This window comes from Ursus maritimus, unplaced genomic scaffold, assembly GCF_017311325.1.
Source record: "Ursus maritimus isolate PB19 unplaced genomic scaffold, ASM1731132v1 scaffold_17, whole genome shotgun sequence".
Lineage (NCBI taxonomy): Eukaryota > Metazoa > Chordata > Mammalia > Carnivora > Ursidae > Ursus > Ursus maritimus.
This window is the reverse complement of record NW_024424119.1, coordinates 53,244,099-53,271,139: the sequence shown is the minus strand read 5'-3', so window position 1 is coordinate 53,271,139 and position 27,041 is coordinate 53,244,099. Positions and strand designations below refer to the sequence as shown.

Sequence of the window (27,041 nt, the reverse complement as noted above, 5' to 3'; positions counted from 1 at the left end):
CTGTTTTCTACCTTGAGATTGATTTTATCATCCGGTAAAAGGGGTGTCTTTTTTTTTTTTTTTTTTTGACAAAAATGCTAGTTGAAGACTCCCAAACAAATTAATAAACTCTATCAGAGAAATGGAAATTAAAATAACGAGATATCACGTTTTATCTCAAGAGACCGATGATGCCCAGCGTTGACAGAGGTCAGGGGAGAGTACTTTTGTATACTTATCATGGGTGAAGTATGAGTTGTATCACCTTTGTGGAGGCCAACTGCCAGAATTTGCCAAAACTGTAAATGCATTGATCTTTGGACCTCTGTATTCCACAATTCAAATGTTTTTTTTAGAGGAAAAAGATATACCTACATCTGCCCTTTTTAATTAAAGATAAATGAGAAGAAACCAGAACGTTTTAGTATTAGGGACCTGGAAAAGTAACATACCCACACAATGGGATATTATGGTATGTCCCTAATGTGGAAAGATGTCCACTGCATGTTGATATGCAAAGTTTTGGGCCAGTATTTATAATATCTTTTTTTGCCTCGCCTCTCCCCCAAATATATATTTGTATTTGCGTGATAGAAAAATCTAGAAGGACATGCACCAAACTTTTAACAGTGATTACTTCTGCGGAATAAAGTGAGAGACTTTTTAACTTTTCGCTCAAATACTATTTGAACTTTTTACAGTAAGTATTGGCTCTTGTAATTTAAAATAATTTTTTTCTCAAATTAAAAAAATTATGGGTAATTGGGGGAAAAAAGTTAACTAAGGGTGCTACCCTCTACATTACATAATTGATGAAGCACGATGATCTCCCAAAATCTAACGAGAAAGGATGGAAGGGTATTAAATTACAGACACACGCTCTAAGAATACTTAAAAAAAAAAAAAAAGCCCATAGACAACGCACAAAGAAATCAAAGACGTCGAGCAGCGTGAGGCCGCCTACGCTGCCAGTGGGACCGTAAACGGTACAGCCACTTTGGCAAACAGTCTGGTGTCACCGGGTCAAGTTGAAGACGTGCCCGCCGCGTGTGACCCAGAAGCCCGTGCGCATGGACGCCAGGATGCATGCGCGAGACATCGTGTGAGGTTGCCAAGCGCTGAAGCCTCCTCAGATGTCCGCCAACAGTGGGATGGGCGAGTGAATTCAAGGACCGTAACGCAGTGGGCAAGTGAATGCTTTTCAGCTGCTTTAACGAGATCCTTGAACTTGCAAACCTATGGTAGACAACGATAAGCAAGATGCTAGAGAGTGTTTCGTGCAGACTAGCAGGGACGGTAGTTCTCTCTAGTGGGGAGAGGGGCTGATGACCAGGAAGGGACCCACGGGGATTTCTGGGTGCCGGCAGTGTTCTATTTCCTGACCCAGGAGGCGGTTGCATGGTTGCCGAAAAGCTTGTTCGCTTCATAAATGCTCGTAAAACTATACATTTGTGTTTTATGCCCTCTTCTGTATGAAGATTATATTTCACCATTTTTTTAAAATGTTAACAAAAAAAGGCTTGGAGTCTCCTCTTCCAGAAAGCCTTCCCGGACCATCACGGCTCTGGCTGATCTCACGCCTCCAGAGCGCCCCTGGAGTCCAGCTCCTGAGTCCGACCCTGACCGTGCTTCCCTGTCTCCCGGCCCGGCCCAGGTCCAGCGGAACTGCTGTCTGACCCTCTGTAACTTCAGCATCCCCGAGGAGCTGGAATTCCAGTACCGCCGGGTCAACGAGCTCCTGCTCAGCATCCTCAACCCCACGCGGCAGGACGAGTCGATCCAGCGCATCGCCGTGCACCTGTGCAACGCCCTGGTCTGCCAAGTGGACAACGACCACAAGGAGGCCGTGGGCAAGATGGGCTTTGTTGTGGTGCGTGCCCTCGGGCGGCGCCGCCTCCCCTCCCTCCCTGCCTGCCATCTCCAGAGCCCCTCTGCTGCAGGAAGGATTGAGGCTAGACCGAAGGAAGAATTTCCTCACCGTGAATGTAGCTTATGTCCCGGAGATTTGCTCTGCCTGGAACACTCTGGCATCCTCTCCCAGCTGCTCCATCTGCCCATTTGCTCCCACCGCCCAGGCCACTCCTGGCTCCTCAGACCAGGTCCCGTTAGGTCCTTCTCACTGGGGTATCTCAGGGACTGTTTAACGTCTGCCTCCCCACTGGGTTGTGAGTTCTGCGAGGAAGGACAGTGTATGCTTGTTCCTTCTTCCGTCATGACAGCCCCAGCACTTTTTAGCGTGGGGCCTGGCACACAGTGGGGAGGTAAGTATTTGCCGAAGAATGGAAGGAAAGGATGAGGAAGGAGTGTCTGGTCTCCTCTTACTTTGGCGCCGCATAGGCCGGAGCCCTCAGAGCAGAGGGCCAGGCCCAAAGCTACACAGGGAGCCAGGGTGGAGCCGGGACGAGCACCCAGGCCTCCCGATGCTAGGGACCAAGGCTGTGGGTTGCAGCCGCCCAGACCAGAGGGGCACGTTTGATCTTGTCAGGATGCATCAGCCAGGAGTAGACGTGCCGACTCTCCTCTCTCCATCTTGGGTCTTGGGGGACACATAGCTCTTGAGCCCTGGCCCCCCGCAAGTTCTCTTCTCTGCCCACAGACCATGCTGAAGCTGATTCAGAAGAAGCTGCTGGACAAGATAGTAAGTCGAGCCTTCATGAAGCCACTCCGCCCCTCCCCTAGCCCGACGGGATGGTTTGCCCCTGGAGGATACCCATGTGTTTTGTTTTTTTTTTTTAAAGATTTTATTTATTTATTCGACAGAGATAGAGACAGCCAGCGAGAGAGGGAACACAAGCAGGGGGAGTGGGAGAGGAAGAAGCAGGCTCATAACGGAGGAGCCTGATGTGGGGCTCGATCCCATAACGCCGGGATCACGCCCTGAGCCGAAGGCAGACGCTTAACCGCTGTGCCACCCAGGCGCCCCAGGATACCCATGTTTTGTTAGGGGACGCCCTCACGGGTGCCAGAGCCTGCGGGGCCCTCCGGGTGAGCTGTGCTGAGCCCGCCTCTCCCTTCAGTGTGACCAGGTGATGGAGTTCTCCTGGAGTGCCCTGTGGAACATCACGGACGAGACGCCCGACAACTGCGAGATGTTCCTCAATTTCAATGGCATGAAGCTCTTCCTGGATTGCCTGAAGGTACTGCCCGCGGTCAGCGCAGCGGCCTCCTTGACCACCCACATGGCCACCCTCCTGTCCCCGGGCATCCCACCACCCAGATCCGTCAGCAACCTCTCTCCCCGTGGGCAGTGGGGGCCGACTTACAGGCCCACCCCTCTTAGAGCCCTCCCTCCAACGGAAAACCCAGTCTCGTCCTTGTCCACAGTGATTTCCCAGGCTGCCCACAGTCTGGCTGGGGTTTGCTGGGACATCAGCTGGATGGAATTCTGTCCAGTAGGAGGGTCTTTTAAAAGTCATCCTTGGGGCGCCTGGCTGGCTCAGTTCGTAGAGCATGTGACTCTTCATCTCAAGGTCATGAGTTCAAGCCCCACATTGGGCATAGAGCTTCCTTTAAAAAAATTGGGGCACCTGGGTGGCTCAGTCGTTAAGCATCTGCCTTCGGCTCAGGGCGTGATCCCGGCGTTCTGGGATCGAGCCCTGCATTGGGCTCCTCTGCTGGGAGCCTGCTTCTTCCTCTCCCACTCCCCCTGCTTGTGTTCCCTATCTCGCTGGCTGTGTCTCTCTGTCAAATAAATAAATAAAATCTTTTTTAAAAAATAAATAAAAATAAAAAAATAAATAGTAGCAATTATAAAAAATAAATACACCTCATCCTTTATTTTCTTGTTCTAGTTTCTACGAGGTTTCCCTTCAACAAAATTTTGAGCTTTTGGCAAATAGAACCCTGTTTGTCCTCTTTGGAGTTTTTTAGGTCAGATCTCCACTCAGCCTTTGATTTTGTAGCAGGGAGCCCCCACTATTTGAATCCCATACGGTACATACCCAGCACTGTATTCGTGCAGTAGGATACGAGAGATGCGAGGACAGCAGCGTATTGTTCCCCGTCTTGGTCTGGCTGGAATGGCCAGACGCCCATAAAGTTTCTCGGTTAATGGTACCAGACACTTCACAACAAAACCGCACCAGATGCTAATTAAGTATTAATCGATGTGGCCCCGCTGGCTCTCATTTTGCCAGGAATTCCCAGAGAAGCAGGAACTGCATCGGAACATGCTAGGACTCTTGGGAAACGTGGCCGAGGTGAAGGAGCTGCGGCCCCAGCTAATGACTTCCCAGTTTATCAGTGTCTTCAGGTTGGTATTTCTCTCCTTTCCCTTTTTGCCTTGGCTGCCAGGATGCTCAGGGCTGTAGTCTGTGTTCAGTTGCAGCAACCGCTGTCTGCCTAGGTTTCTGTTAGAAATGTCACTTTCCATCTATAAAGTGGTTTCTCTCAAGTCTCCCTAAATGGTCCTCTTGTAGCTGTGTCTTCAGCGACCTCGGATCTTTAGAATAGTCACCGGGATATGGATAATAGGTGATAAATCAGCAACACCTCTGGCATCCAGTTTGTAAGCTGGGGCCCAGCAGCTGGTGTCTGAAGAGGGAATTGGAGGGATTTTTCTCTCTCCTGCTTGGCAGCAACCTGCTGGAGAGCAAGGCCGACGGGATCGAGGTTTCGTACAACGCCTGCGGCGTCCTCTCCCACATCATGTTCGATGGGCCTGAGGCGTGGGGCATCTGCGAACCCCCGCGGGAGGAGGTGGAGGAGCGCATGTGGGCAGCCATCCAGAGCTGGGACATCAACTCTCGGAGAAACATCAATTACAGGTGCGGAGCGGGGAGGGGAGGAGGGAACAGTGTGCGAGTGGGGTCCGTGGGGAGGCAGGATGCTCGTTCCCAGCAAGGCCCTTCTTCTCGTGCCCTGTTGGCTCTGGCCGAGGGACAGCCCCCGCACAGCACACAGGTCACCCATAAAGCTGGGCGCATGTTTCGTGCACACCAGCACCTGTGTGTACCCAAAACTTGCTGTTGACAAACATCTGAGACGTGTTTATTTGTGGGAAAAAAGAAGAGGAAAATACCGACACGCACTAGGGAACAAAACAGAAGCCATTCGTGAGCTCGCTCCCCGAAAGAACCTCTGCTCCTGGTCTGGGGCCTCCCCTTCCAGCAGGTTCCCTCGGCTCTGATTTCATTCCTTGCAGTGCAGCTGGGGTCAAGTCTTCCTAGCTCGTGGCTGGGTTTGCAGCCACAGCTAGGGGTCTCCCTCCTCATGTTGTGACTCAGTGGCCTTCGGGGTGCCGATGGGCCATCTTGTACGGATCGACGCTGACGGCGAAAACCCATATTGGGAGGAGCGGGCTCACCACGCTTGTGGCTCTGCCGGTGCTCCGGGGACTGCCGTTCCCAGGGAGACGTGAGGTGGAATCCCCGGCCCCGGGGGTTTGCATTTTTCAGGCTCTGGGACCATGACTCCAGGGGGCCCGCAGAAGGCCATCATAAGTCTCATTTCCATTTCTCAAGGTACTTCTCCCTGCCTCCCCAAAACCAGCTTGCTCCTCCTTGCCCGCGAGCACCGTTTCTGCACCACCTGATCTGTGTCGCTCCTGCCTCCCTTCCGCACCCCTGCGCTGGACCTCTCTCACAGCGAGCTCCTTTCGCGGAGCCGGAAGGGCCCGATGCCCCGCCTCCGCAGGGTCCTACTAGCCTGCTCGTGGGGGGCGAGCCCTCCAGCAGGGGAAGATGCACTCCCCCAACCCCCGGCATCAGAAGTGACCCTGATCTCTCTTTCTACAGGTCATTTGAGCCAATTCTTCGCCTCCTTCCCCAGGGCATCTCCCCGGTCAGCCAGCACTGGGCCACCTGGGCCCTGTACAACCTAGTCTCTGTCTACCGTGAGTACCCACTTGACCTTTGTTCAGACACAGGGCTGCTCACGGGGCTGCAAGCACACTTGCCCCCTGCGAGCTTATAACCCAGGCGCGGAGTACTAAGAGAGCTGGCGTCAGTGTCTGTACCTGAGAGCACGGCCTCCACTTTCCAGCATCTGTGGGACGCCTGGCATCCCCTCATCGCCAGAAGCTAGTCTGGCAGGTCCAACGGCCCATCCAGAGTTCCCAGATAGCTTTCTTAATGCCTCCTGCTTCTCCACGCCCCTGCAAGACAGAGTAAGACCAACCCAAACAAAGAACTAAGCCCTGAGGAAACAGAGTTCCAAGGGAACATGAGAGAACTTTAAAACAATTCTAACTTTATTCCTCTGAAAGCGCCCCATCCTCCCATAGAAGAGCCTGAACCGTCCTCTGCTGGGTGGCTTTGGGGGGGAGGAGAAAGAAGCTATAGCACTAGGAGACCTTGATGACAGGCCAGGATTGAGCCTCGTTCTCTTTCTTCCTGGTTATGTGACCTCATGCAGGTTATTTAACCTCACTGGGCCTCGGTTTCCTCCTCTGTAGAATGGGGACAGCGATCGTGCCTACCTCATAAGATTGATGTGAAAAGAGAACTAGCACAAAGTGCCCAGCCCGGTGCCCGTATCCTGCTCAGTCCCTCTAACTGGCAGAGTGGATCAGAGTGTGGGCTCTGGGGGCAGACATCTGGCTTTGAACCCTGGCTCTCCCACTTGCTGTGGCTGTGTTTCTTTGAGCAGGTTTCTCAACCTCTCTGGGCCTCAATTTCCTCATCTTTAAAATGGGATAAAAATAGGATCGCTGTGAAGTAAGGGATATAAAGTGCTCGGAACAGTGCTTGGCCCGTGCCAACTCTGCAGTAAGCATCAGCCTTTTTCATTACTAAAAAGTAGCCCCTGACCTCCGAGAGGCAGTGTAGTCCAGAGGGAAGAGCCCTGAGCTGGGACTCCCTCAGACAAGCTTCCAGAGTGACTTTGGATGAATTCCTTCATCCCTCTAAACCTCAGTTCTTTCATCTGTGAAATGGAGAGCATAGAAGTAACTCTTGACTGCACAGGGCTGCAGGGGTGGAGGGGTGGGGAGGGTCCACTGAAATGCTCGTGTTCTCCAGGGAGCATAATGCCCTGATCCTGAGCACTAGAATATTCTTCATTGGCGTGAACCGTGAGCCACCCAATAATAGGAAGGAATGCTGGTTCCAGCCTGGCTGGACACCAAAATCAGCTGGTAGTACACTGTTAAATATACAGATAAGTTCACGTTCCTGGGTCTGTTGACTCAGAATACCCAAGTGCAGGGCTTAGGAATCTCTATCTTTACAAAAACTTCTCAGAGAATAGAAGCCACTGGTTTGGGAGTTATTTCCCACGGGGTGAGCTGTGGAAAGACATGTGGCTGCGTCCCAAAGTAGCCTTTCCCAAGGACTCAGCCCTTGCTCCCCCAGTGGACCCAGGAACTGAGGCCCATGGGGCTGGGCAAACAGGCGGCTCCGGGCACAGCAGCGTCCTCACCCAGGCCCACGTCTCCACTCCCCCCACGCCAGGGGAGGGCAGCCCTCGCGGCAAGGGTGGGTTCTGGGCCACAGGCTGCTGGAAGACCGACCTGATCACCTGCTGTCTGCCCCTCCCGGCAGCCGACAAGTACTGCCCCCTGCTGATCAAAGAGGGGGGACTGCCCCTGCTGAGGGACATGATCAAGATGGCAACCGCTCGGCAGGAGACGAAGGAAATGGCCCGGTAAGAGACGGGCGGTGTTTCTGCTTGCAGCCTCTGTGGTGGGGGGGGGGGGAGCTGGGGACACCGTGGGGGCCCCCTGAGATTCGCAGGGGCAAGTCGGAGTGGAGTGTGGAGGCAGACAGCGTACTGCTGTCCAGGGGGCCCCAGCTCTCACGGAGCATCACTGCCCTCCTCTGTAAGCTTCCTTTCCCCTTACTCCCAACGAATTCCATCCTCTCCTCCCTGGCCCTTACCAAGTCAGGTCAGAATTCACCATTTTTGGCCAAAGACCTTCCAATGAAAGAGGACAGCGTGTGGTAAAGTACATTCTAGAGAACTGGCAGGCAAGTGCAGATGGGTTTGCACACGTCAAGGTGTGAAGGTCGCGCACATGGCAGAGCTGCCAATCCCTTGGAACATCTACCCCAGTCCCTTTGAGCGTCTCTCTAAGACCTGAGATGTGTGCCCGAGCTGGCCGGCCTGTCTGAAGCCGGTGTGAGTGACACCCAGAGGGAGGTCAGAAGTCACCCCGCCCATCCCCTCCCGTCCCCCCTTACTGGGCACCCCTTACTTCCTAAGAGGCAGTAGGCACCCCTTTAGCACACGGAGGCTGCAGTGAACACCGCCCCCTGCCCCTGACCCACCCAAAGGCTTAGTGTGGAACAGGAAGGCCACCTGAGGTCCCACGTGACACCTGACTGCAGCGGGGCAGCGGTTCTCAAGGGTCTGTCTGGAGGGGGCACAAGACCGGGGCTCTGGGCCTGGCCGCTGGAGGGTGTCAGGGCCCCTCGTGCTGGCACGGCTGCCCTGGCCCCACCCGGATCGCCTCGGGATCAGGATCTCTGGGCGAATCTGACACGCAGGCAGTTCGGGGACCACTAGTAGGCTGCCCGGGTAGGCAGGGGGAAAGGGAAGAAGGCAGGCAGGACTCAAGAAAGGAACAGAGAGGGTTGTGAAGGTCAGGCCTGAGCCGATTCAGGGGAGCCCCTAACCAGAGAGGCCCTGGGGCTGAGAGGTAGGGAAGGGGGGGCCAAGGAGGAAGGAAGGGAGCACGGGGGCCAATAGTATTGGTGGCCACAGGTGCCATTTCCTGGGCACTCGGCATGTGCCAGACGCCCCGCCAGCCCCCCCCCCCAACGCACCTCCTCCGTCCGCATCAGCATCGCTGCTGACATTTGCTAGCAAATCCAGAGGCCTCATCTGCCGGGGGGTGCCAGGCCCCCCTGACCCAAGGCCGCCCTCTGACCCTCTCTCTCCCACGGTCTCCAGCAAGGTGATCGAGCACTGCAGTAACTTTAAAGAGGAGAACATGGACACGTCCAGATAGAGGCTCCGCCCCCACGGCTGCCACTGCTCTGGACCACGAGGCCGGGAGGAAGCTCTCAAGCAGCCCAGCGGGCGGACCCCCACCAGGGAGCCTCCCGCTGGATGAAGGGACATGGGGACTTTTGCACAACCGACGCTTTTCCTTAACATTAGTGAGATATATATATATTATATATATATATATATTATTTTTTTTGGTTAGGAAGTGTGAAGTTTTGTGTGTGTGATTTCTGTACAAAAACAAAAGAACACTCCTTGCGTCCCTGCAGCTTCCTCGGCCACCTCAAGCCCCAACTTCAAGCCTTCATTGCTGCCACTCACTCCTACCCCCTCAGAGTAAATGCCTCTAACGTTGTGAGAGTGCGGTCCCTTCCCAGTGACCTCAGACCCTGGCCTCGCTTCCCATTAGGCGAGGCAGCGGGCTTCCAACAGCCCACTCCAGCACCCCAACCCACCCGCCTAAGCCTGAGAACCCCATCTAGGCTCTTGGGTGGAGCTGATGGGGTTTGGGATGAAAACTAGCCCCACTGGGTCTCCCGAATGCCTTGGTGCTCCCAGCCGTGGGCCATCTGGGGCAAGAAAGTAAGTGGCCAGGCCCAGGCCGCCCCAGCCCCAGGGGACCCTCAGGAGCGGGGCTCCCAGTGGCCCCGCCAGTTCTCTGGCCAGGCCTGCCTGAGGCCACGCTGCTACGGAGGCTGCCTCCTGGTCTCCCACCAGGTCCCAGGCTACTGAAGGCCCCAGCCCAGGGCTGGTCAGAACTCAGGCAGATTCCACTGCCCCTTCTGCCACACATATTCAGCGCCCGCCCCAGCCCTGGGAGCCAGCACCGCCAGGGCCAGGGCCTTGCTCCTCACTCCCCAGCCCTTCCCCTGCCCGCAGCACCCATGGTGCCCAGGCACCCCACCAGCAGAACTGAGCCGGCCTCCTTTGCGCCCCCCACCCGACCTGCCCCGCTGCCCGGAGGACCCCACACATCTCTCAGTGAGGCAGGAGGTCCCCGCTCCAGCCGGACCGCAGCAACGGGTAGCTGCCTCCAGACCAGCACGGGGCCCAGCCTGCAGTGGCCCCACTCGGGCCCTTCTCAGCCCCTCCTCCCTGCCCCCAGGCATTACCTTGGGAACCTCTGTGCTGTGTTTCAGAGAAGTGTGAGCTGCAAATATATCTTGAAATATCTTGTGGTCCTCCCTTGATGTAACTCCGAATTGCTTCTCTGGAGACAGGCGGCAGTGAAGGGGCCGCTCCAGAACAAGGCCTGGGGGAGCAGTGCCGACTCTGCAGGCATCCCCCGAGGGGATGACCTCTCTTCCTTCCTCCTTCCCCAGGCCTGTGTTTGGATTCTAGCATTTCTGCCTCAACGTAGAACATGCTGGATGAACAGCCCAAGGGAGAGGCACCAGGCCTCCCCAGAAGCCTGTCCCTGCCAGTCCCGGGAAGGGGCGGCTGCCCTGTGCTTCCCAAGCTTGGCAGACAGGCCACGCCTGCCCCTCCCCTCCATGCTCACATGGCCTGAGCCAGACCCCTGGGCAGAGTTCACATCCCATTGCTTTACCACCCGGGGCCTGGGTAAATGTCTGTACTTTGGGATGTCACAGAAATACATTTTTGTGCAAAGTGGAAAAAGCGGAGTGTCTTTTTTTGCAGAAGGGATGGGGTCAGGAGAGGGGCTGGAGCCAGTTGGGGCGCTAGCCCTTAAATGAGGGGACGTGCAGCAGGGAGGGTGCCTCGGGTCGATTCCTGTGCCCAGCCTGGAGGGCCAGTCCACTGCAGCCTGGGGACAGGTGGCGGGTTGGGCTGAAGTACCTGGCTCCTCTCATTCTCTCCACACCCCCATGCCCAGGTACTGGGATACAGCTGGCAACAGGCCACCTGCTCAGGGTGTCCACTCTGATGGTAGAGATGATGTGTGTGATATTACGACCCAGTGTGCAGTGGGCAGGGAGCACAGGGAGGGCGCCTCCCGTGGGCTGGTGGGAGTGGAGGGGCGTCCGGGGGGACAGGAGTTAGCTGGGCGACCGTGCTTCAGTGAGGGAAGAGCGCCTTCAGTGTGGAGGTAAGAGACAACATGGTGTCCCCGAGCAGGCAGGGAGGCTTCTCATGAGAGGACACGTGAGAGCTGAATCCAGCAAAATACAAGGCTGCCAGGGGGCGTTTGGGGGGCTCAGTCGGTTAAGCATCTGATTCTTGATTTCACCTGAGGTCATGATCTCAGGGTCGTGGGACTGAGCCCCGTGTTGGGATTCTCTCTCTCCCTCTCTCTCTGCCCCTCCCCTCCTTTAAAATAAATAAATAAATCTTAAAAAAAGAGAAAAGAAAGAAAGAAAGAAAGAAAGAAAGAAAGAAAGAAGAAAGAAAGAAAGAAAGAAAGAAAAAGAAAAAGAACCTCTCTCTCTGCCCCTCCCCTCCTTTAAAAAAAAGAAAGAAAGAAAGAAAGAAAGAAAGAAAGAAAGAAAGAAAGAAAGAAAGAAAGAAAGAAAGAAAAGACAGGGCTGCCAGGCCTGACCATGGGGGAGCCATGGAAAGAGCACTGCAGACAGAGGGCCCCGCTAGAGGGGACTTACAGGGAGAGCACGAAGCACCCCCCGTGGCTGCAGCGGAGCGAAGGAACAAGAGCACGAGCAGGAGGACACGGAGAAGCAGCCGGAGTCCGGCTTTGTTCTGGGAGCGCCCTCGGTGCTCCTACGGTACTACTGAGGCTGCACCCAATTGACAGCTCTTCCCCAAAGAACAGTCTAGGTGCTGGGAGCCGATCAAAGGGGATCATTCCCCCACACATGCCAGGCGGGTGCGTGCCCAGTGCCCAGAGACAAAGACTCACTCCTTGACCAAACTCTAGTCAGGCCCCTGAGCCCGCTTCTCAACTAGGCCTCAACCTGGGCCTGTAAGAGCCCTACTACGGGTTCTCACCACAAGTGATATTGTCCGTCTCCCTCCCCTACCTTAAAACACTTAACCACTAAGGTAGTTTCTAACAGCTCAAGGTCGCAGCCCTAGGATGACCCCAGTCCCCCTTAAAGGGCCTGCCAGAGAGGGCTCAAGGATGCCAAAAGAATTTACTATTTATTTTAGCCACCATCTGACCAGAGCCCGCCCCCCCCACCCCCGGGGTTTTGAGCATTTACTAAAAAAGCCTTACAGTTGGAAATCCTTTCTCTGTCCCTTTGAAATGTATTTGTGTCTCAGGAGACCTGAAAGCCATTCCTTCAAAGAGCAATGCTGAGGAAGAATCAGGCCTCCGTCTCCCAGTGTCTGTGGGAGGACAGGCAGCTAACTTCAACTACTGCCAGCTAGCGCACACAGCTGGCCTACTCAGCATTGGCACTGACCAACCCTTTGTAATTTTTCACTTCCCTGAGTCTGTTCAAGCCACCACTGTTCCCTCTCTCCACTGCCTCCCACTCCCTTTAAAACACCCAGTCAGCTCTGTACAAATCAGAGCTGCATTCAACTTACACTGCAATAACATCTTACTGATGAAAATCTGTCCTTACCACCTCAACTAGTGTCTGACTTTGTCTACCTTTCACACCAGCACAGGGCCTGACTCATGGAAGCTTCGGGATGGTTTAAGTGTTTCCATTCAGCACACTACGGAACCCACTCCAGTAACCAAGACTGAATTGCAAGTGACGGTCACTCAACTCAAATACCTACCGAGGCTAGTCAAAGGTGGGAGGGAATTCATTCACAGAACCCAGAGGTCAACATCTGCTTCAGGAATAGCTGCATCTAGGGGTCCAGACAACGTTGCGAAGACTCTCTCACTCCCTCTTTCAGGGCTGCTTATCTCTCTGACTCTAGAAGTTGGCTTCATTCTCTCCTGCCAGTCTCCCTCCACATACTGTAAAGACAGCTGCCAGTGGCCCTCACATCCTATTCCTGGTGCTTGAGATCCAAAAGAATGCCCCTTTCTCTCTCAGCATTTATACAGTACTCTTACAGAGTGATTCTGTTTGGTCCCGCTGAGTCACATGTCCACCAAGGGCCAATCACTGGGGACACTGAGATAGGGAACCAGGTTTGGCGCTCTAGAGTGACATGCCCACATCTTGCCTGCTGTCACCCTGTGGAGTGAGGGACACAGTTCCTCCAGAACCACACGGGATGGGGAAGAGTCAGTTCCCCAACAGAAAAGGGGATGCTGAGCTGACAAAACAACAGATGCCAGAAGAATGTACTGGAGGGGCCGGAGGGGCCCATCTGTTGGAGAAAGAAGGTGGATGTTAGTATCAGTGGATGTTAGTGTCAGTGGGAAGTGTGGGTGGAAAGGCCTGGCTGAATGGGGAATGCCCTGGGGACACAGCTGAAGGAATGTGAACAGTGAACGATGATGAGGTTTCGCCTTAGAAGAGCCCAAAGCCTGGGGTTGGGCGAGTCCTTCTGGCGGGGTGAGGTGTTGGCTTACAGCGGGGGAGATGACCGCCCGCGCTAGACACTGACTGCGCTTGCATTGTTTAATCCTCCCAACCACCTTGGCGGGGCGGATGCTATCATCGGTCTTCACTATATCGGCAGAAAACAGAGCTCAGAGTGGTTCAGTAATGTGCCCAGGCTCACACAAGTAGGAAGAGGCAGTGCTGGTATTTCTGACTCTGACTTCACTTGGGCCCCTCATACCCAGGATGTGCACCACGGACGGCCGCTTTGCTCTCATCCTGTTTGCAATATCTAAAAATGAATAGCCAGAAGGTAAGGGTGTCACCACGGAGCAATCGAAGGCGAGTCCTGCCCCTCTAAAGACCTCAGGTATCGTACCCTTGAAACCGGCACAATTCCACAACCTGGAGTCACACCAAACGTCTTGAACATGGAAGCGCCCAGGGAATTGTACGCATGCGCGAGGCCCTGGGGTTGGGAGCCCAAGGGGGCGGGGCCGAGACTCGCGCCTGCTCCTCAGCTTTCGAAAGTTACCTGGCTAGTGGGGGCTGGGGTTGGGGGAGTTACCAGCTGCGCGCGCGCCGGGCCCGCCCTCAACCTCTTCAGGCACCTGTTGGCTCGAGGGCCTACTCGGCCGCAGCTGCCATCCAATAGGCAGCCTCCCCGACCCAATCAGGCCCCGCCCACCTCCCAGATCCACCAATCCGCGGGTTGCCGCGTCTCCTCTCCCTCGAAGGGCCCGCCCCTCCGGGCGCTTCTTCCGGGTGGGGCCCCGGGCGGAGGAGATGGCGCCGTGGGCGCTCCTCAGCCCTGGGGTCCTGGTGCGGACCGGGCACACTGTGCTGACCTGGGGGATCACGCTGGTGCTCTTCCTGCACGATACCGGTGAGCCGGACCCCGCGCGACCCCAGACCCACCCTATCCCGCGTGGTTCCCCAGATGTTTGGGTCTCACTGGGTCTCCCAGAAATCCTGGGATTCACCCCGTTTCCGCCAGCCCCTGAGTCTCTTCCCCATCTATCATTCCAAGAGCCACCTGCCTTCTGCCTGATATCCAGCTGATCCCTAATTAATCCCAGCATCTTCCTGATCCCTCCCAGATGCCCTGTGCATCCCAGGACCCATCCGGTGCCCGCCAGATCCGACGACCGACCTGAGTCCCCATCTCCCCTGATCCCGGGACCCACCTGGTCCTTCCCGGGAATTGACTCCCAACCGTCCCTCCGTAAGATTCCGAGGATCAAGTAGATCAAGGACTGGCACCCCGCCCACTTCCGTGACCACTAGCTGCCCAAGTCCAGGCTCCCCAACCTCTGGGGCAAGAAAACACCGAGGGGAGCGGCCTGCCCCTCATTTCCTCATCCTCACTTCTTGCCCTGAGGTCCCCATCCACCCCACTGACCCGACCCCACTAACATCGTTCCCCTCTTTACCTGCCAGGCTGCCTCCAATCCAAGTTCTTACCCTCCCTCCCTGCCAGGGAAGGTAGCCCCCACTCTCCCCTCCTTGCTCCAGCCTCAGCACCTGGACTGGGGGTGTTGTCACTTTCCTCCCAAGACCTTCTCAAGCCACCTCCACGGTCTTCACCCTTAAGCCTAAAAACCTGCTCAGTCTTCCCCTCAAAAAGGACCCCCAACCCACCTTTCCTTCTCTGCTCCTTTTTACAACTAAGGGGCCCCAGAGCTGTCCACACTCTGTTATCTAACTGTCCCATGCCCCTCACTCCCCACCCCTGCTCCCCCCGAAATCCTCATTCACCCACATGGGCTGGACCCTTCCTGGCCAGGCCGTCCTCTGTCTCGATCTCATCAGCGATCTCATCAGCGTATCAGACCTGGCTGGTCTCCCCATCATGGAGCCAAGGGCAGGAACCCCTCCTCCCTCTCCCACACATCTAGTCAAGTCTGGCCCCTTCACCCCCTTACCCCTTATCTACCCATCCCTTTGTCTCCACTCTTCCTGCCAGTGCCTTTGTCTGGCTACCCCCTTCTCCCTCCTAGATAGGCTCTCTGCCTCCAGGCTTCCCTGCTCCCCCATCTGTCTTTTCTCCAGTACCACAAGGGTTTTCAGAAACAGATCGGACCCTATAAGCGTCCATGCTTCCCTATTGCCCTTTGTCCTCCAGATAAAATGCAGATGAACTGCCTTTTTTTTTTTTTTTTTCCTGGGCCCAAACTTCTCCCTCCTGTACCCTGTGCAGTGGCCACCCTTGCAGACTTGGCCACTCATCCACTCCTTAAACCCCATCTCCAGGCCTTTGCTCAGCCAGGGACAGACTCCCCTCCTTCAGCTACACCCCCCCACGACACAGCCTCCTCCTTCTCGGCTTCGGCCCCTGCCTCACTCTCCTTCTCCGGCCTCTCCAGCGCTGCGGCAGTGGGAAGAGCAGGGGGAGCTGCTCCCGCCCCTTACCTTCCTGCTCCTCGTGCTGGGTTCCCTGCTGCTCTACCTGGCCGTGTCGCTCATGGACCCGGGCTATGTGAATGTCCAGCCCCAGCCCCAGGTAACCAGGGGGCCCCTGGGGGCCGGAACCCTTCCTCCCACCAACAGGACACGCAAGGCCCCTGTAATGGTCTCATGCCAGGATCTGTGCAGAGCGCTTTGCTGGGGGCACCTCAGTGAATCCTCTTAGCGGCCCTAGAACCCCATCCTACGATGAGGAAATCGCCAAGGCCCAGCGAGGGGAAACAACTGGCAGAGGTCACACAGCTTCGCTTCTCTGGGACCACAGCACTCTGCCCCACCCTACCCCCTCCATGACACAGGGGCTGGGCCCCCAACCGCAGAGACCCAGAGCGAAGCTAGCCCCCAAGGGAAACACCCACCTGTGCTGCCTCCCAAGGGGACCCTATCTTATACCCCATCTCCCACTTTCAGGAGGAGGCCAAGGAGGAGCAGACGGCCATGGTTCCTCAAGCCATCCCCCTTCGGCGCTGCAGATACTGTCTGGTGCTGGTGGGTGACCAGGGACCTCCACGGGAGGGCGCAGGGGCAAGCTGGAGACTCCCTGACCTGCCCCGCCTGCTGTGGCCTCCCCCCTCCAGGAAGGCCTCCCAGATGGAGGCCCCAGCCTCCTGACCTCATCACTCCCCTCAGTCTTGGGCCCAGAGGGGAGCTGGCATTGAGCCCGTCTCCCTCCATGCCCACAGCAGCCCCTGAGGGCCCGGCACTGCCGCGAGTGCCGTCGCTGCGTGCGCCGCTATGACCACCACTGCCCCTGGATGGAGAACTGCGTGGGGGAGCGCAACCACCCACTCTTCGTGGCCTACCTGGCGCTGCAGCTGGTGGTGCTTCTGTGGGGCCTGTACCTGGCATGGTGGGTTCCACTACTGCCCTGGGTGCGGGGGGAGGGCCGCAGCATGAGCCTGCAAGGCGGAGAGAGCCAGGACTCCCTCTTCGCGGCCTCGGACCTTCTCCCAAACGGCCTGCCCACCAGGGCTCCCTGGGGCACCCCTGCCCTCCTCCAGCCTCGGTCCCCATCTCTATCCTGCCCTGCAGGTCTGGCCTCCATTTCTTCCAGCCTTGGGGGCTGTGGCTGCGATCCAGCGGGCTGCTGTTTGCCACCTTCCTGCTGCTCTCCCTCTTCTCTTTGGGGGCCAGCCTGCTCCTCGCCTCACACCTCTACCTGGTGGCCAGCAACACCACCACCTGGGAGTTCATCTCCTCACACCGCATTGCCTACCTCCGCCAGCGCCCCAGCAACCCCTTCGACCGCGGCCTGACCCGCAACCTGGCCCACTTCTTCTGCGGATGGCCCTCGGGGTCCTGGGAGACCCTCTGGGCCGAGGGAGAGGACGAGGAGGAGGAGGGCAGGAGCCAGGCTGTTTAGGGTCGCTGGAGGCAAGGCCACCGTCTTGTGCCTGAAAACCAGAGGGGATGCCACCCCGCTGGGGTCGGCCCTCCGAGGGCCTGAGGTTCTTCACTCCTGCCCGCTCCTCGCAGGCCTCAGAGCAGAGCTGAGCGACAGAAGCCCTGCCTCAGTGGGCAGTTCTGCCCTCCAAAGAAAGAAGGGGAGGCAGAGGACCTGGGGGGGAGACCTTCAGCCTGCCCCCCACACCAGGATGCCTCCAGTGCAGAGTTTTATAAGTTTAATAATCCATAAAGCAAGTCAAGTATTAAAAAACCAAACCGAACTGCTCCTTGCTGTGCCGCCCTTTCTGGTCCAGGTCTCCCAGGGGGCGGGTAGCCCCCAGCAGCCCCGCCGCTGCCATTTCAAGGCCCAAGACCCACAAATAACCCGGCGAGGGCTGGGCCTCCAGGGCTGGGTGCGCAGCTGGGCAGACAGGGCAGACGTGCCAGAGAGGCCCTCAGGGCCCCAGGAATCCCTCTGACACAAAGTCAAAGTCTCGGAAGGCGGCCTGCTGGCGGGCAGTCAGAGGACAGCGGGGGTCAGGCGGGGTCAAGGCTGGCGGCAGCCCCGTAAACTCGCCCTCGAAGTAGCGCAGGTCCGTGGGGCCGCAGAGCGTGGGCTGGAAGGGGGGCTGGACGGTGCGGGCGAGCAGGGCCTGCCAGTCGGTGGTCTGGGGGCGAGGGCGGAGCTGCCTGAGACGACGAACAGGGGCATGTGGCCCCGTGACGCCTCCCCCTGTGCCAGGCCCCCGGGACCACTCACCCTGAAGAAAGGCTGGGTCTTGATCTCCTCGGCATCCTGCTCACCCCCCCCCAGGCGCTGCTCCGGGCACTTCTGCAGGAGCTGGGCGAGGGGGGGGGGCTCACGGAGGGCACTCGGCCCCAGGCACTGCCCACCTGCCCAGGTTCCCCCAGCGAGCTGGGCCGCAGGGCCCCCAAGGGCATGGGTGGGGACAGCCCGCTGGGAGCCACAGCCACGTCCAGCCCCACCCCGCCCCTGCGGTGATACCTTCTGAATGAGCTCGAGCCCTTGCACCGACAGAAAGCGGGGATATGGCGCATCTGCGTTGACGATGCAGTCAAATACCTCCTCCTCTGTGTCCCCCGGGAATGGGCACTGGGGGAAAGGGGGCTCAGCAGGGCACCTAAGCCACCCCTGCCCCACCCCCACCTAGAGGCCCCGGCAGCCCAGCTCCAGTGCTCACCTCGCCCACCAGCATCTCGTAGAGCAGCACGCCCAACCCCCACCAGTCCACAGCCCGTGTGTAGGCCTCCTGGGTCAGCACTTCCGGGGCCAGGAACTCCGGGGTGCCGCAGAAGGTGCTTGTCCGGTCCCCAAAGCCGATCCCTGCAAGCCAGCATCCACACTGGTGCGGGCCCCATGGGTCTCAGCCGCATAACCTCAGTGGGTGTAAGAATCAACAGCCAACCCTCATGACCTCAGGTCTCGGACCCTGTGCCAAGCCCTGCCCCATACCCTTGGAGGTGGTGGCAGTTTTTATGCCATCTGACAGCAGGAAGGAGAGCCTCAGCCAAGCTCACGTGCCAAGGTCACGAAGAAAAAGGAGAACCGGTGCCCTCTCCCACCCTGAGCACAGCCTCTCCCTCTGGCTAAGGGCAAGCTGGGGCTCTTTAAGAGCCTCTGGGGTTGGGAAGGAAAAACCAGCGTGTCCAGCCGATCCCTGGAATGAGGGCCAGGGTGGGGATGGGGGGCCCACAACTCTGCTGGCCTGGGCTGGCCGAGCAAGGCTGGAGGACACGGGATCCTGGACAGGAGGCACCCACCTTCCTTACACAGCCCAAAGTCTGCGATCTTCAGGAAACCCTGGGCATCCAGCAGAAGGTTATCCAACTTCAGGTCCCTGAGGGTGAGGGGGGCAGATCAAAGGGGCCCTGGAGCATCGCAAGAGGAGGGCAGCGGCTGCTCCTTCACCAACCCCCCCCCCCACCGCCCGGACCCCGACCCCGGCACTTCCGGGGCAAGTTACCTGTAAATGATCTTCTTCTCATGTAGAAACTGCAACCCGAGGACCACACAGGCCAGGTAGAACCTGAGGGTGGCGTAGGGGGTAGTTCAGGCCCAGGACTGTGCGGGGCAGGGCGGGGGGACACCAGGATGGCCCCGCCGGGCAGATTGGATGAGAGCCTGAGGGGAGCCTCATGCGGGTGCTTCTCCAGACACCGGCCTGAGGCTGCTGCCCGCTGACAGCCTACCCTTCTCGGGCTCCGAGATTGTGCCAGGAATGATGCCATGTGTCCCCATGTCTTACTCTCCCACAGCCTCCCCACCATCCGCAGCAGATCCTCATCACATCTGTTTCTCAAAGGAGGACCTGAGACTCCAGGTCAGGGACGCCCCTGGGGTCACACAGCTAGTGGCAGACCCAGACTCCAGAGCCTGCACTCTACTGGGCAAGAAATAAATCCAGGGGCGCCTGGGTGGCTCAGTCAGTGAAGCGTCTGCCTTCGGCTCAGGTCGTGATCCCAGGGTCCTGGGATCGAGTCCCGCATGGGCTCCCTGCTCAGCGGGGAGCCTGCTTCTCCCTCTGCCTCTGCTCCCCCTGCTTGTGCTCTCTCTCTGACAAATAAATAAAATCTTAAAGAAAAAAAGAACTCCAGTTTCCAGTCACCGATTAGTCACGGGTTCCCGTGCTCCACAATTTATAAACACTGGGTTCATCTACCCAACAAGCCTGTGAAATAGTTCTCATTCACCCCATTCCACAGCTCCATAAACTGAGGCCCGAGGTCACAGTGCTGTGAGAGCTGACGAGAGCTGACAACCAGGATTTGAACCAAGCCTTCCCTGATTCTACACTGTTCTGCTGCTGGGCACCCTGGGGGAAGCAGGGTGAAGGGAGCGGGCAGAGGGGACCGCCGAAGGCTTGCTCGAAGAGGCAGACAAGAAGGGTGGGCACCCACCGGGCCTGGGGCTCAGGGAAGACGTCCTCGTGGATCTGCATCATGAGGTCACCACCGGGTGCAAACTCGGTCACAAAGCAGGTGTGGCTGGAGGTCTGGAAGCAGGCAAGGAGGGAGAGCAGGAAGGGGTGCCCCGTGCGGCCCACCGCCTCCAGGATGCGTTTCTCGCAATACAGGCTGCAATGGAGGGAGGGGGCATGTGGAGGGAAGGAAGACCCCTGCTGGCTGTGCCCCGCCACCCACACAACAGCCTCGGCCCTCTGGGTCTTCAGTCAAAGTGCCAGGTGGTAGAATGATGGCTTCTACGTCTCAGGCAGAGAGAAGAAGGGAGCTGCTCAAGGGCACCCACCTAACCACTGCAGGTGCTAGAGAGAGAACCCAGGACTGGGCAGCCCCAGAGGGTCACCTCTTCACAGCCCCAGGAGCACTCAGCTGCCTTTCCCGTGCCCCCGGCTCAGGCCAGCCACCCGGGGTCCCCTCCAGGGCCGGGTACCCACGGGCCTGACTGCACACCTCTCTATCTCGTCTCGGCTCAGCACCTCCTGCTTCTTGAGCGCCTTGATGGCATAGTACTTCCCCGTCCCCTTGAACTGGACCAGGAGGACCTGGGGACCAGAGAGAGCTCGGGCTCCAGACGGACAGCACAGGGCAGCCTTTGCCTCCCTCACCCACGGCCCCAGGAATCACAGCCTCCTCCCAGCTCAGGTGCCGGGGCCTGCTCACCCCCTCCCACGGTACCCTCCTCAGCCCACTACCTTCCCAAAGTGTCCCCGGCCCAGCACGGCCAAGCAGCGGAAGTCCTGAAGCCGGGGGGGTTTCCTGCAAGACAGAGGGCACGGGAAGCCCCCTGGCACAAGAGCCGGGCCTCCATGAAGAGCCGCTCCAAACCCTCCACGTCCACTCCTGGGCTGTCCCCACCAACGAGGCTGGAAAGCCTGGGGGTGGGGGGTTGGGGGTTGGGGGTTCCTGGGATAGCGGTTTCCTAGAGCCTGGAATGCACCTGGAGCTCAGTAATGTGGGTTTAGTAAGAACCTGACAGCAAGGAGGATCAGATGACGTCTGAATGGACACGCAAACACCCGCGTGAGCAGGTCAGTGTCTCAAGCATAAAAGGGAGCCTGATGGGGGTACCTGGTGGCTGAGGCTGGAGGAGACGGCCCGACTCGCGTCCTGGGCTCCATGTGGGGGCGTTTGGTGCGCTGTGAGGGCAGAGGGGCTCAGAGCAGAGCCAGGCTTCCTGCCCTCTTTCCCTCCAGCCCTGCCACCCCTACCCCCGCAGGCCCCAGGGCCAGCAGCACCCCCTCACCGGGATCTCCTCGGGGGTTGGCTCCCGCGGCAGGTAGAGGCGTGGGGGCTTGGGTGGGGGCCTCGTCTCTTCTCCCAAGGGGCTCTTCTTGGGTGGGAAATTACTACGTGGAGAAAGCAGACACATGGCAGGCACAGGCCAATGGAAGAGCCGTGGGACGGACACAAAGCAATGCCGGAGATAGACAGACGGAGGGTTGGAGGGTACGTGATGGGAACAGACACCAGTTGCACGTGGAGAGAGGCAGCCATAGCAGGGAAGCAGGCAGCCGGGGCGGGGCGGCTCCTCACCTGGGCGAGGCAGGCTCAGCAGCCCCCCGGGGTGGGGCCGGGGTCTGGGGGCACACTTTGGGGGGGCTGATCGTGCTCGGGGAGCTGCAGGGGGGCAGCAGGCTCATGACCAAGCGTCCCCAGGCCGCCATGCTGAGGTTCATCTGTGAAGCCCTCAGGAAGTCCTGACCTGGGACAAAAGGGGGGCTCAGTCCCAGAGCCCCCGACGGCCCCTGCCCTGCCCCCTAAGGTTGCACAGCCCTCTCCCCGTCCACACCTCTGCGTTTAGAGAAAATGCGTTTCTGCCTCCGCAGCCGGGGCCTCCTCTCAATGACAGGGTCACAGAAGGTCACCTGCAGGGGCAGAGGGCAGGGCTGGAGACCAGTCCTCTCCCACCCCACCTGCCACCAGGGTACTTCCCTGGTCTCCGGGATCCCAGCCTGAGCTCCCTGTGTCAATGATGCAAGACCAGAGGGGCCCCAGAGAGGGGGATTCAAGGTGTGTGTTGGTACAAGTGGAGAAACTGAGGCCCAGAGAAGCGAGGCACTTGTCCACGGTCGCACGTGAGGCTAGACAGTCAGGACCAAGATGCGGGCCTCTAGACTACCACGCAGTCCTCAAGACAGGGGCTGGGAATCCTTAGTCCCTGGAGACCTCCTCCCTCGGGGCCCTAATTTCCACTCCTATGTGTGGTAAGGTCACCTAGTCTTGAAGGCCCTTCTAGCTCAGATGGAGCCGGGGCCCGTCAGGTCAGAGGGAGGGTAGGGGGCACCTGGGCAAACAGCAGCCCCTGGGGCACCAGACTGAGGGAGAGCTGGTGACAGGCATTGTCCAGGAAGTCCTCCAGCCGCAGGAAGGCCACGCCACACAGCTGCCGCCAGTCCCGCCAGTGCACCCCGATCTCCAGCTCCCGGGCCTACGTCGGGGAGGCCAGGTTGAGGAGTGGGGCACGGCACGTTCCCCCCCATGGCCGGCCTTCCACCCCGTGGCCTGAGGTCACACCTGCCCGTCCCAGGGCTCACCCGCTCCAGGGGGACAATAAAGGTCTGGTCCCAGGACTGCTTGGCCACCGGCCCCCAGCCAGTCTGGCCCACGACACGATTGTCCACCTTCAGCACAGCCAGCACCTCCGCTGCGGGGCGAGACCGGGAGCTCAGGGCAGGCGAGGGGCAGAGGTCCTCTGCTGTCCCCCGCTCCCTGTGGCCCCTACTCACTGGCCAGATCTCCTCCGCCACGCTGCGGCTTGGCCCTGCCCCGGAGCCAGCCCTGGGAGGGGCTCCCGGCCAGCGCGGCCGCCGGGGACCGTCCAGGCACTGCTGTGAGCAGCTGCTCACAGCCCAGGAGGCGGACCTCCAGTGTCCCTGCGGGCAGCGTGCGGGAAACACCGTCAAGCGCCATTCTCCCACTGCCACAGCCAAGTCCCCCGGGGCCCCCGGAAAGCTACCTTCTACCGAAGATGGCTGAACCCATTCCTTGCCCACATTAGTTGGGGTCTTTAGCCAGGAGACAGGATATAAGGTGGCCCCAAGTAGCCAGCTGAATTCTAGGCCTTTGAACAAGCCATGCCCCCGCCCTGCCTTCCCCAACTTGTCTACTTGGCCAACTCCCAGAAGCCCTTCAAGGCTAAATGGAGACAACACCTGCTCCAGGAAGCATTCCATGATTCCCCAATGCCAGGTGAGGGAGCCCATGCAGCCCCTGTCCTTCACCTTCTTGGCTCTGCTCACAACGGGATGTGGCCTGTCTAACCCTGAACCAGCTCTGAGAGGGGAAGGAAGGTGCTGGGCTCTCTGGCTGGCCCTGTGTCCCGGGTAGGAAGTTCAGGGTTTCCAAAGGCCACATGCTTAGATTACTGGTTGATTATAATTCAGCTACAATTCAGACAAATGCAGCTCAGTGATAAGAAAGAACTTTCTGGTAGTCCAAACTGCCCAGAACTGGGTACCACGGCCTCCAGGGCCCTAACACGGGCACTTTAAACATTGTCACGGTTACTCATTTAAGTAACAGCTTCACCGATCGTGTCCGGACTATGCCCGCCCTGTGCCTAGCACTTCACACGCGACAACTCACTGAATTTCACAGCAACTCCATGAAGTAGGTGCTGTTATCATCGCCATTGACAGAAGGATAAACTAAGCGTCCAGAGAGCGGAAAGCTAGGGGGTGGTGGGACCAGGACTGAAACTCTTCTCCCAAGTTCTCCCCCTCTGTGTTTCAGGGTGCTCGTGGGAAGAAAAGGGGAGCCCTGATGTGGGAGGGACTCCTGGCTACCTGTCAGGGCGGTGGGCTTCACAAGCACCCCGGAAGGCTGGGGGTTCCCCGACACAGCGGTCCGCAGCTCCCGGGCCACTCTGCCACGCAGAGGGTGAGCGGAAGGCAGTCCCTCCAGCAGCTGCCCCAGGGCCAGCCGCAGGAGGTCCAGTTTCTGGGAGGACTCCTGGAGCTGGGCCTGAGCCTGCAGAGCAGAAACAGGCAGGGGGGACGGGCCCCTGGAGCACAGGGGCCAGCGCCAGGGCAACGAGGTCCCGACAGAGCGTGCCTCCCGTTTCCTCGCTGCCACCCCACACGGCACGGCCGCGGTGCAGAGGGTGGCGTGGGGACAAGCAGGCACTCGGAGAGGAGCGCCACGGGAGGGCACCCTGGTCTGACCTCGGCCAGCGCCTTCCGGTCTTGCGTTCGCTGGCCACCCAGCAGCTTCACCACGTTCTTGGCACCCTCGGCCACAGCAGCCTCGATGCGGAGCCGATGTCTCAGCTCCTCCGCCAGCGGCTCGGGACCTGGGAGCAGGCGGTCAGCCCTCAGGCCCACGCCCCGCTCTGCCCGGCCCGCGCCGCTTCTCCCGGCCTCACCTGGTTCTGGGGACCCGCTGGCTTCCAAGCTGCTGATCTTCATTCGCAGCAGGGCCACCTTCAGCTGGCTGTCCCGGAGCATCTGCTGGGCAGCCACCAGCAGCTTCCGCTCCTGTGGGGTCAGGACATAGGCCCCCACCGAACCAGGGCCAGGGCTGGGCCTCCCTGGTCAGACCCGGGCTGAAGCCACATCTCCCTTGTGAGCCTAGGTCTGGGCCAGAGCCTCCTCCCTCAGAGGAGACAGGGCTCGGTGGGATCCAGCTTCCCCCGTCACATCAGGGCCGAGCGCCCCACATCACGCTGGGAGTTGGGGCCGGGGTGGGCCTTCCCTGCTAGACCTCCGGGAACGTGGCCTGGGGTCTCCCCATCAGACCGCCTTGTGCCTCCTCTGCTAGATTGGGGTTCAGGCCGTGCCTTCCCCACCAAGCTGAGATTTGGGGAACGTGCCTCCCCGATCAGACTAAGGGTTAAGCCTGTGTCTCCCTTAAAGGCTCACTGGCCCAGCTGCATTCCCTCTCAGAATAGGGGCTGGGGCAGCACCCCCCCAACAACCCGGGGGCCGCAGGGAGCCTCACCTTGGGCGTGCCGTGGGCATACGTGTGCGTCATGTTCTCCGCCCCCTGCTTCACCTTCAGCTCCACGTGCAGCTGCCTCTGGAGGGCCTCCAGGAGCCGAGCCCTGGGCTGCTCTGCGGGCGGCTGGGGGCCCGGGGCCACAGGTTCTGTGCACAGCGTGGGGCCCATGAAGCCCTGACCCAGAGCCGAGAGCCCCCTACCCTAGAGCCCTGCTCTCTCCTCCCTCCCGGGCAGGGGGGCGCCCAAGGAGACCGAGCGCGCTCAGGGCCGAGGTGGAGAAGCTGGGTGGGCCCCGCACCCTCCCCACCTCCCACCCTCACGCACCGGCCGGGCCAGGCCCGGGGCCCGGCAGCAGGATGCGCGCGTGCAGCGCCCTCAGCTCTCCGTGCAGCTGCTCCAGGCGGCGGTTGGACGAGCGCAGAAGCTCCTGCACGTGGCCCAGCTGGCGGCGGTCCGTGGCTACCCTCCGCAGGTTCTCTACGCCCTCCTTGATTTTCAGCTCCTTCTGGATGGCCCGGCGGATCACCTCTTTCTCATCCTCGGGGGGCCGCCCATCGGCCCCAGGCTGTGGAATGGCAGAGCAGTCACGCCCCCCACCCCACCCCGTCCCCGTCCCCGGCGGCCTCGGGTCCCCACAGACGGAGGGAGAGGGAGGTGTGCCCGGCAGCCAGGATGGACACCCAGGGCTGGGGGGCATCTCTGACCTTCCAGCTCGTTGGCCAGACGCCAACCCCAAAGCTACGCACCGCCCCACGCCACACTCCTGTCCTCCGCCGCTAGGGACGAGGGAGAGGGAAAAATTGGCAACGCCTCTTGAACACGGGTTTGAACCGCACGGGTCCACTTGTAAGCAGAGTGTTTTCGATAAACACAGTACAGGGCTGTAAATGTGTTCTCTCTTCCTTACGATTTTCTTAATAACGTTTCCTTTTTTTTTTCTAGCTTCCTTTATTGTAAGAATACAGAAGAGGCTACACGGAGTAGACTCTTCATGTCACCTGTAAGGCTCTGGTCGCCACTAGGCTCTTAGTAGTTAAGTTCAGTTCTGGGGGAGTCGAAAGTTATACACGCAGTTTCAACTGCCGGGGGGAGTCAGTGCCCCAGGCCCCTGGGCTGTTGAAGGGACAACAGTACATGGTGTCAGGGTCTGTTCTGAGCTTCACATCCGTTAATTCGTCAATCCTCACAAGAATCCCATGAGGTAGATATAATATTATCCCCATTTTACAGATGGGGAAGCTGAGACACAGAGAGGTTAAGTAACTTGCCCGAGGTCACAACACCGAGAAGGGGATGCCACCCTCTCCCTGCCAACCCATCGGGCTGCTCTCTCCAAGGCTGCGATTCTAGCTGAGACGTGGGGCCAGCAAAGAGGCTAGGGAACCATCCCAGATCACACAGAGAGAGGGCAGCCAGAGGCCTGAGTGGGGGCCAAGGATGTTCCCTCAGGGAGCAAAGCAGAGGCACAGAAACGGGCTGAGGAGGCCTCCGGGGGCCATGCCCAGCTCAGCTACGGGGAGGAAGTGGAGGCTTTCTCATTCTTCACCCCAGGTGGGAGCAAGGAAGAGGAAAAGCTCCTTCTCAGAAGCCAACACTTCAGACCAACCAGTGCCAAAGCTGACCTCAGCCCAGGGTAACCCGTGATGCCCCCCACTCCCCATGGACTCCTCTGGGGCCTCCACCTTACCTCTCGGCTCTCCATCTCCTCAGCCCGGTGTCAGGGGTGCCACCCCAGCCTCAGGGAACCCCACCCCCCACCCCAGGCCTCCGCTGGCCTGCTGGCCTGGCTGTCAGAGGGCAGGGGCGGGACTCAGGAAATCCTTTGAGGGCCCTAGGCCAAAGGGCTAGAGCCAAAGGCCTGAGCAAACAAAGATCCCATGGAGCAGGGGGCCCGGCCACTGGGGTCCTGAGTCACCCAGCTGCCGCTGCTGGGCGGAGGTTCACAGGAAATCGGAAAATGTGTACAAGCCACTGCTGGGACAGGCGGAGGGACCTCCGGAGGAAGGGGGTGCGAGGGGGCAGAGGCAG

General features: G+C 58.9%; 3 protein-coding genes across 11 annotated transcripts in view; 2 read left to right on the top strand and 1 right to left on the bottom strand.

The window, feature by feature from the left end:
• Positions 1 to 10,488, top strand: part of ZER1 (zyg-11 related cell cycle regulator) — a 30,527-nt gene extending 20,039 nt beyond the window's left edge. For 3 of the 6 annotated variants that reach the window (XM_040632010.1, XM_040632012.1, XM_040632009.1), the window contains exons 9-16: positions 1,634 to 1,849; positions 2,576 to 2,617; positions 2,997 to 3,116; positions 4,116 to 4,231; positions 4,557 to 4,745; positions 5,376 to 5,812; positions 7,461 to 7,563; positions 8,812 to 10,488. In XM_040632010.1, coding sequence (XP_040487944.1) covers positions 1,634 to 1,849; positions 2,576 to 2,617; positions 2,997 to 3,116; positions 4,116 to 4,231; positions 4,557 to 4,745; positions 5,376 to 5,812; positions 7,461 to 7,563; positions 8,812 to 8,869 — 1,281 coding nt within the window. In that variant the 3' untranslated portion in view covers positions 8,870 to 10,488. The remainder of the gene's footprint in view (positions 1 to 1,633; positions 1,850 to 2,575; positions 2,618 to 2,996; positions 3,117 to 4,115; positions 4,232 to 4,556; positions 4,746 to 5,375; positions 5,813 to 7,460; positions 7,564 to 8,811) is intronic. The other 3 variants (XM_040632015.1, XM_040632014.1, XM_040632013.1) reach the window with 2 other exon arrangements.
• Positions 10,489 to 13,968: 3,480 nt separating this feature from the next.
• ZDHHC12 (zinc finger DHHC-type palmitoyltransferase 12) lies at positions 13,969 to 17,374 on the top strand. 3 transcript variants are annotated; one of them, XM_040632007.1, is made up of 5 exons: positions 13,969 to 14,127; positions 15,608 to 15,744; positions 16,119 to 16,196; positions 16,394 to 16,557; positions 16,740 to 17,374. In XM_040632007.1, exons 1-5 carry the CDS (start codon positions 14,028 to 14,030, stop codon positions 17,068 to 17,070), a joined length of 810 nt encoding a protein of 269 aa, XP_040487941.1. In that variant the 5' UTR covers positions 13,969 to 14,027; the 3' UTR covers positions 17,071 to 17,374. The 3 variants fall into 3 exon arrangements, with proteins under 3 accessions (XP_040487941.1, XP_008696928.2, XP_040487942.1); XM_008698706.2 differs by having other exon boundaries at positions 16,391 to 16,557; XM_040632008.1 differs by having other exon boundaries at positions 16,391 to 16,557; positions 16,762 to 16,963.
• Positions 17,315 to 26,730, bottom strand: PKN3 (protein kinase N3). 2 transcript variants are annotated; one of them, XM_040632006.1, is made up of 22 exons: positions 26,701 to 26,730; positions 25,338 to 25,578; positions 25,014 to 25,159; positions 24,439 to 24,550; positions 24,239 to 24,366; positions 23,861 to 24,044; positions 22,802 to 22,948; positions 22,610 to 22,719; positions 22,360 to 22,503; positions 21,865 to 21,940; positions 21,609 to 21,777; positions 21,319 to 21,421; positions 21,144 to 21,211; positions 20,768 to 20,831; positions 20,526 to 20,617; positions 20,013 to 20,189; positions 19,079 to 19,141; positions 18,876 to 18,952; positions 18,296 to 18,438; positions 18,100 to 18,207; positions 17,854 to 17,934; positions 17,315 to 17,761 (listed from the first exon to the last, which is right to left on the bottom strand). In XM_040632006.1, exons 1-22 carry the CDS (start codon positions 26,713 to 26,715, stop codon positions 17,549 to 17,551), a joined length of 2,661 nt encoding a protein of 886 aa, XP_040487940.1. In that variant the 5' UTR covers positions 26,716 to 26,730; the 3' UTR covers positions 17,315 to 17,548. The 2 variants fall into 2 exon arrangements, with proteins under 2 accessions (XP_040487940.1, XP_040487939.1); XM_040632005.1 differs by having other exon boundaries at positions 24,239 to 24,550.
• Between the last annotated feature and the right edge of the window lie 311 nt (positions 26,731 to 27,041).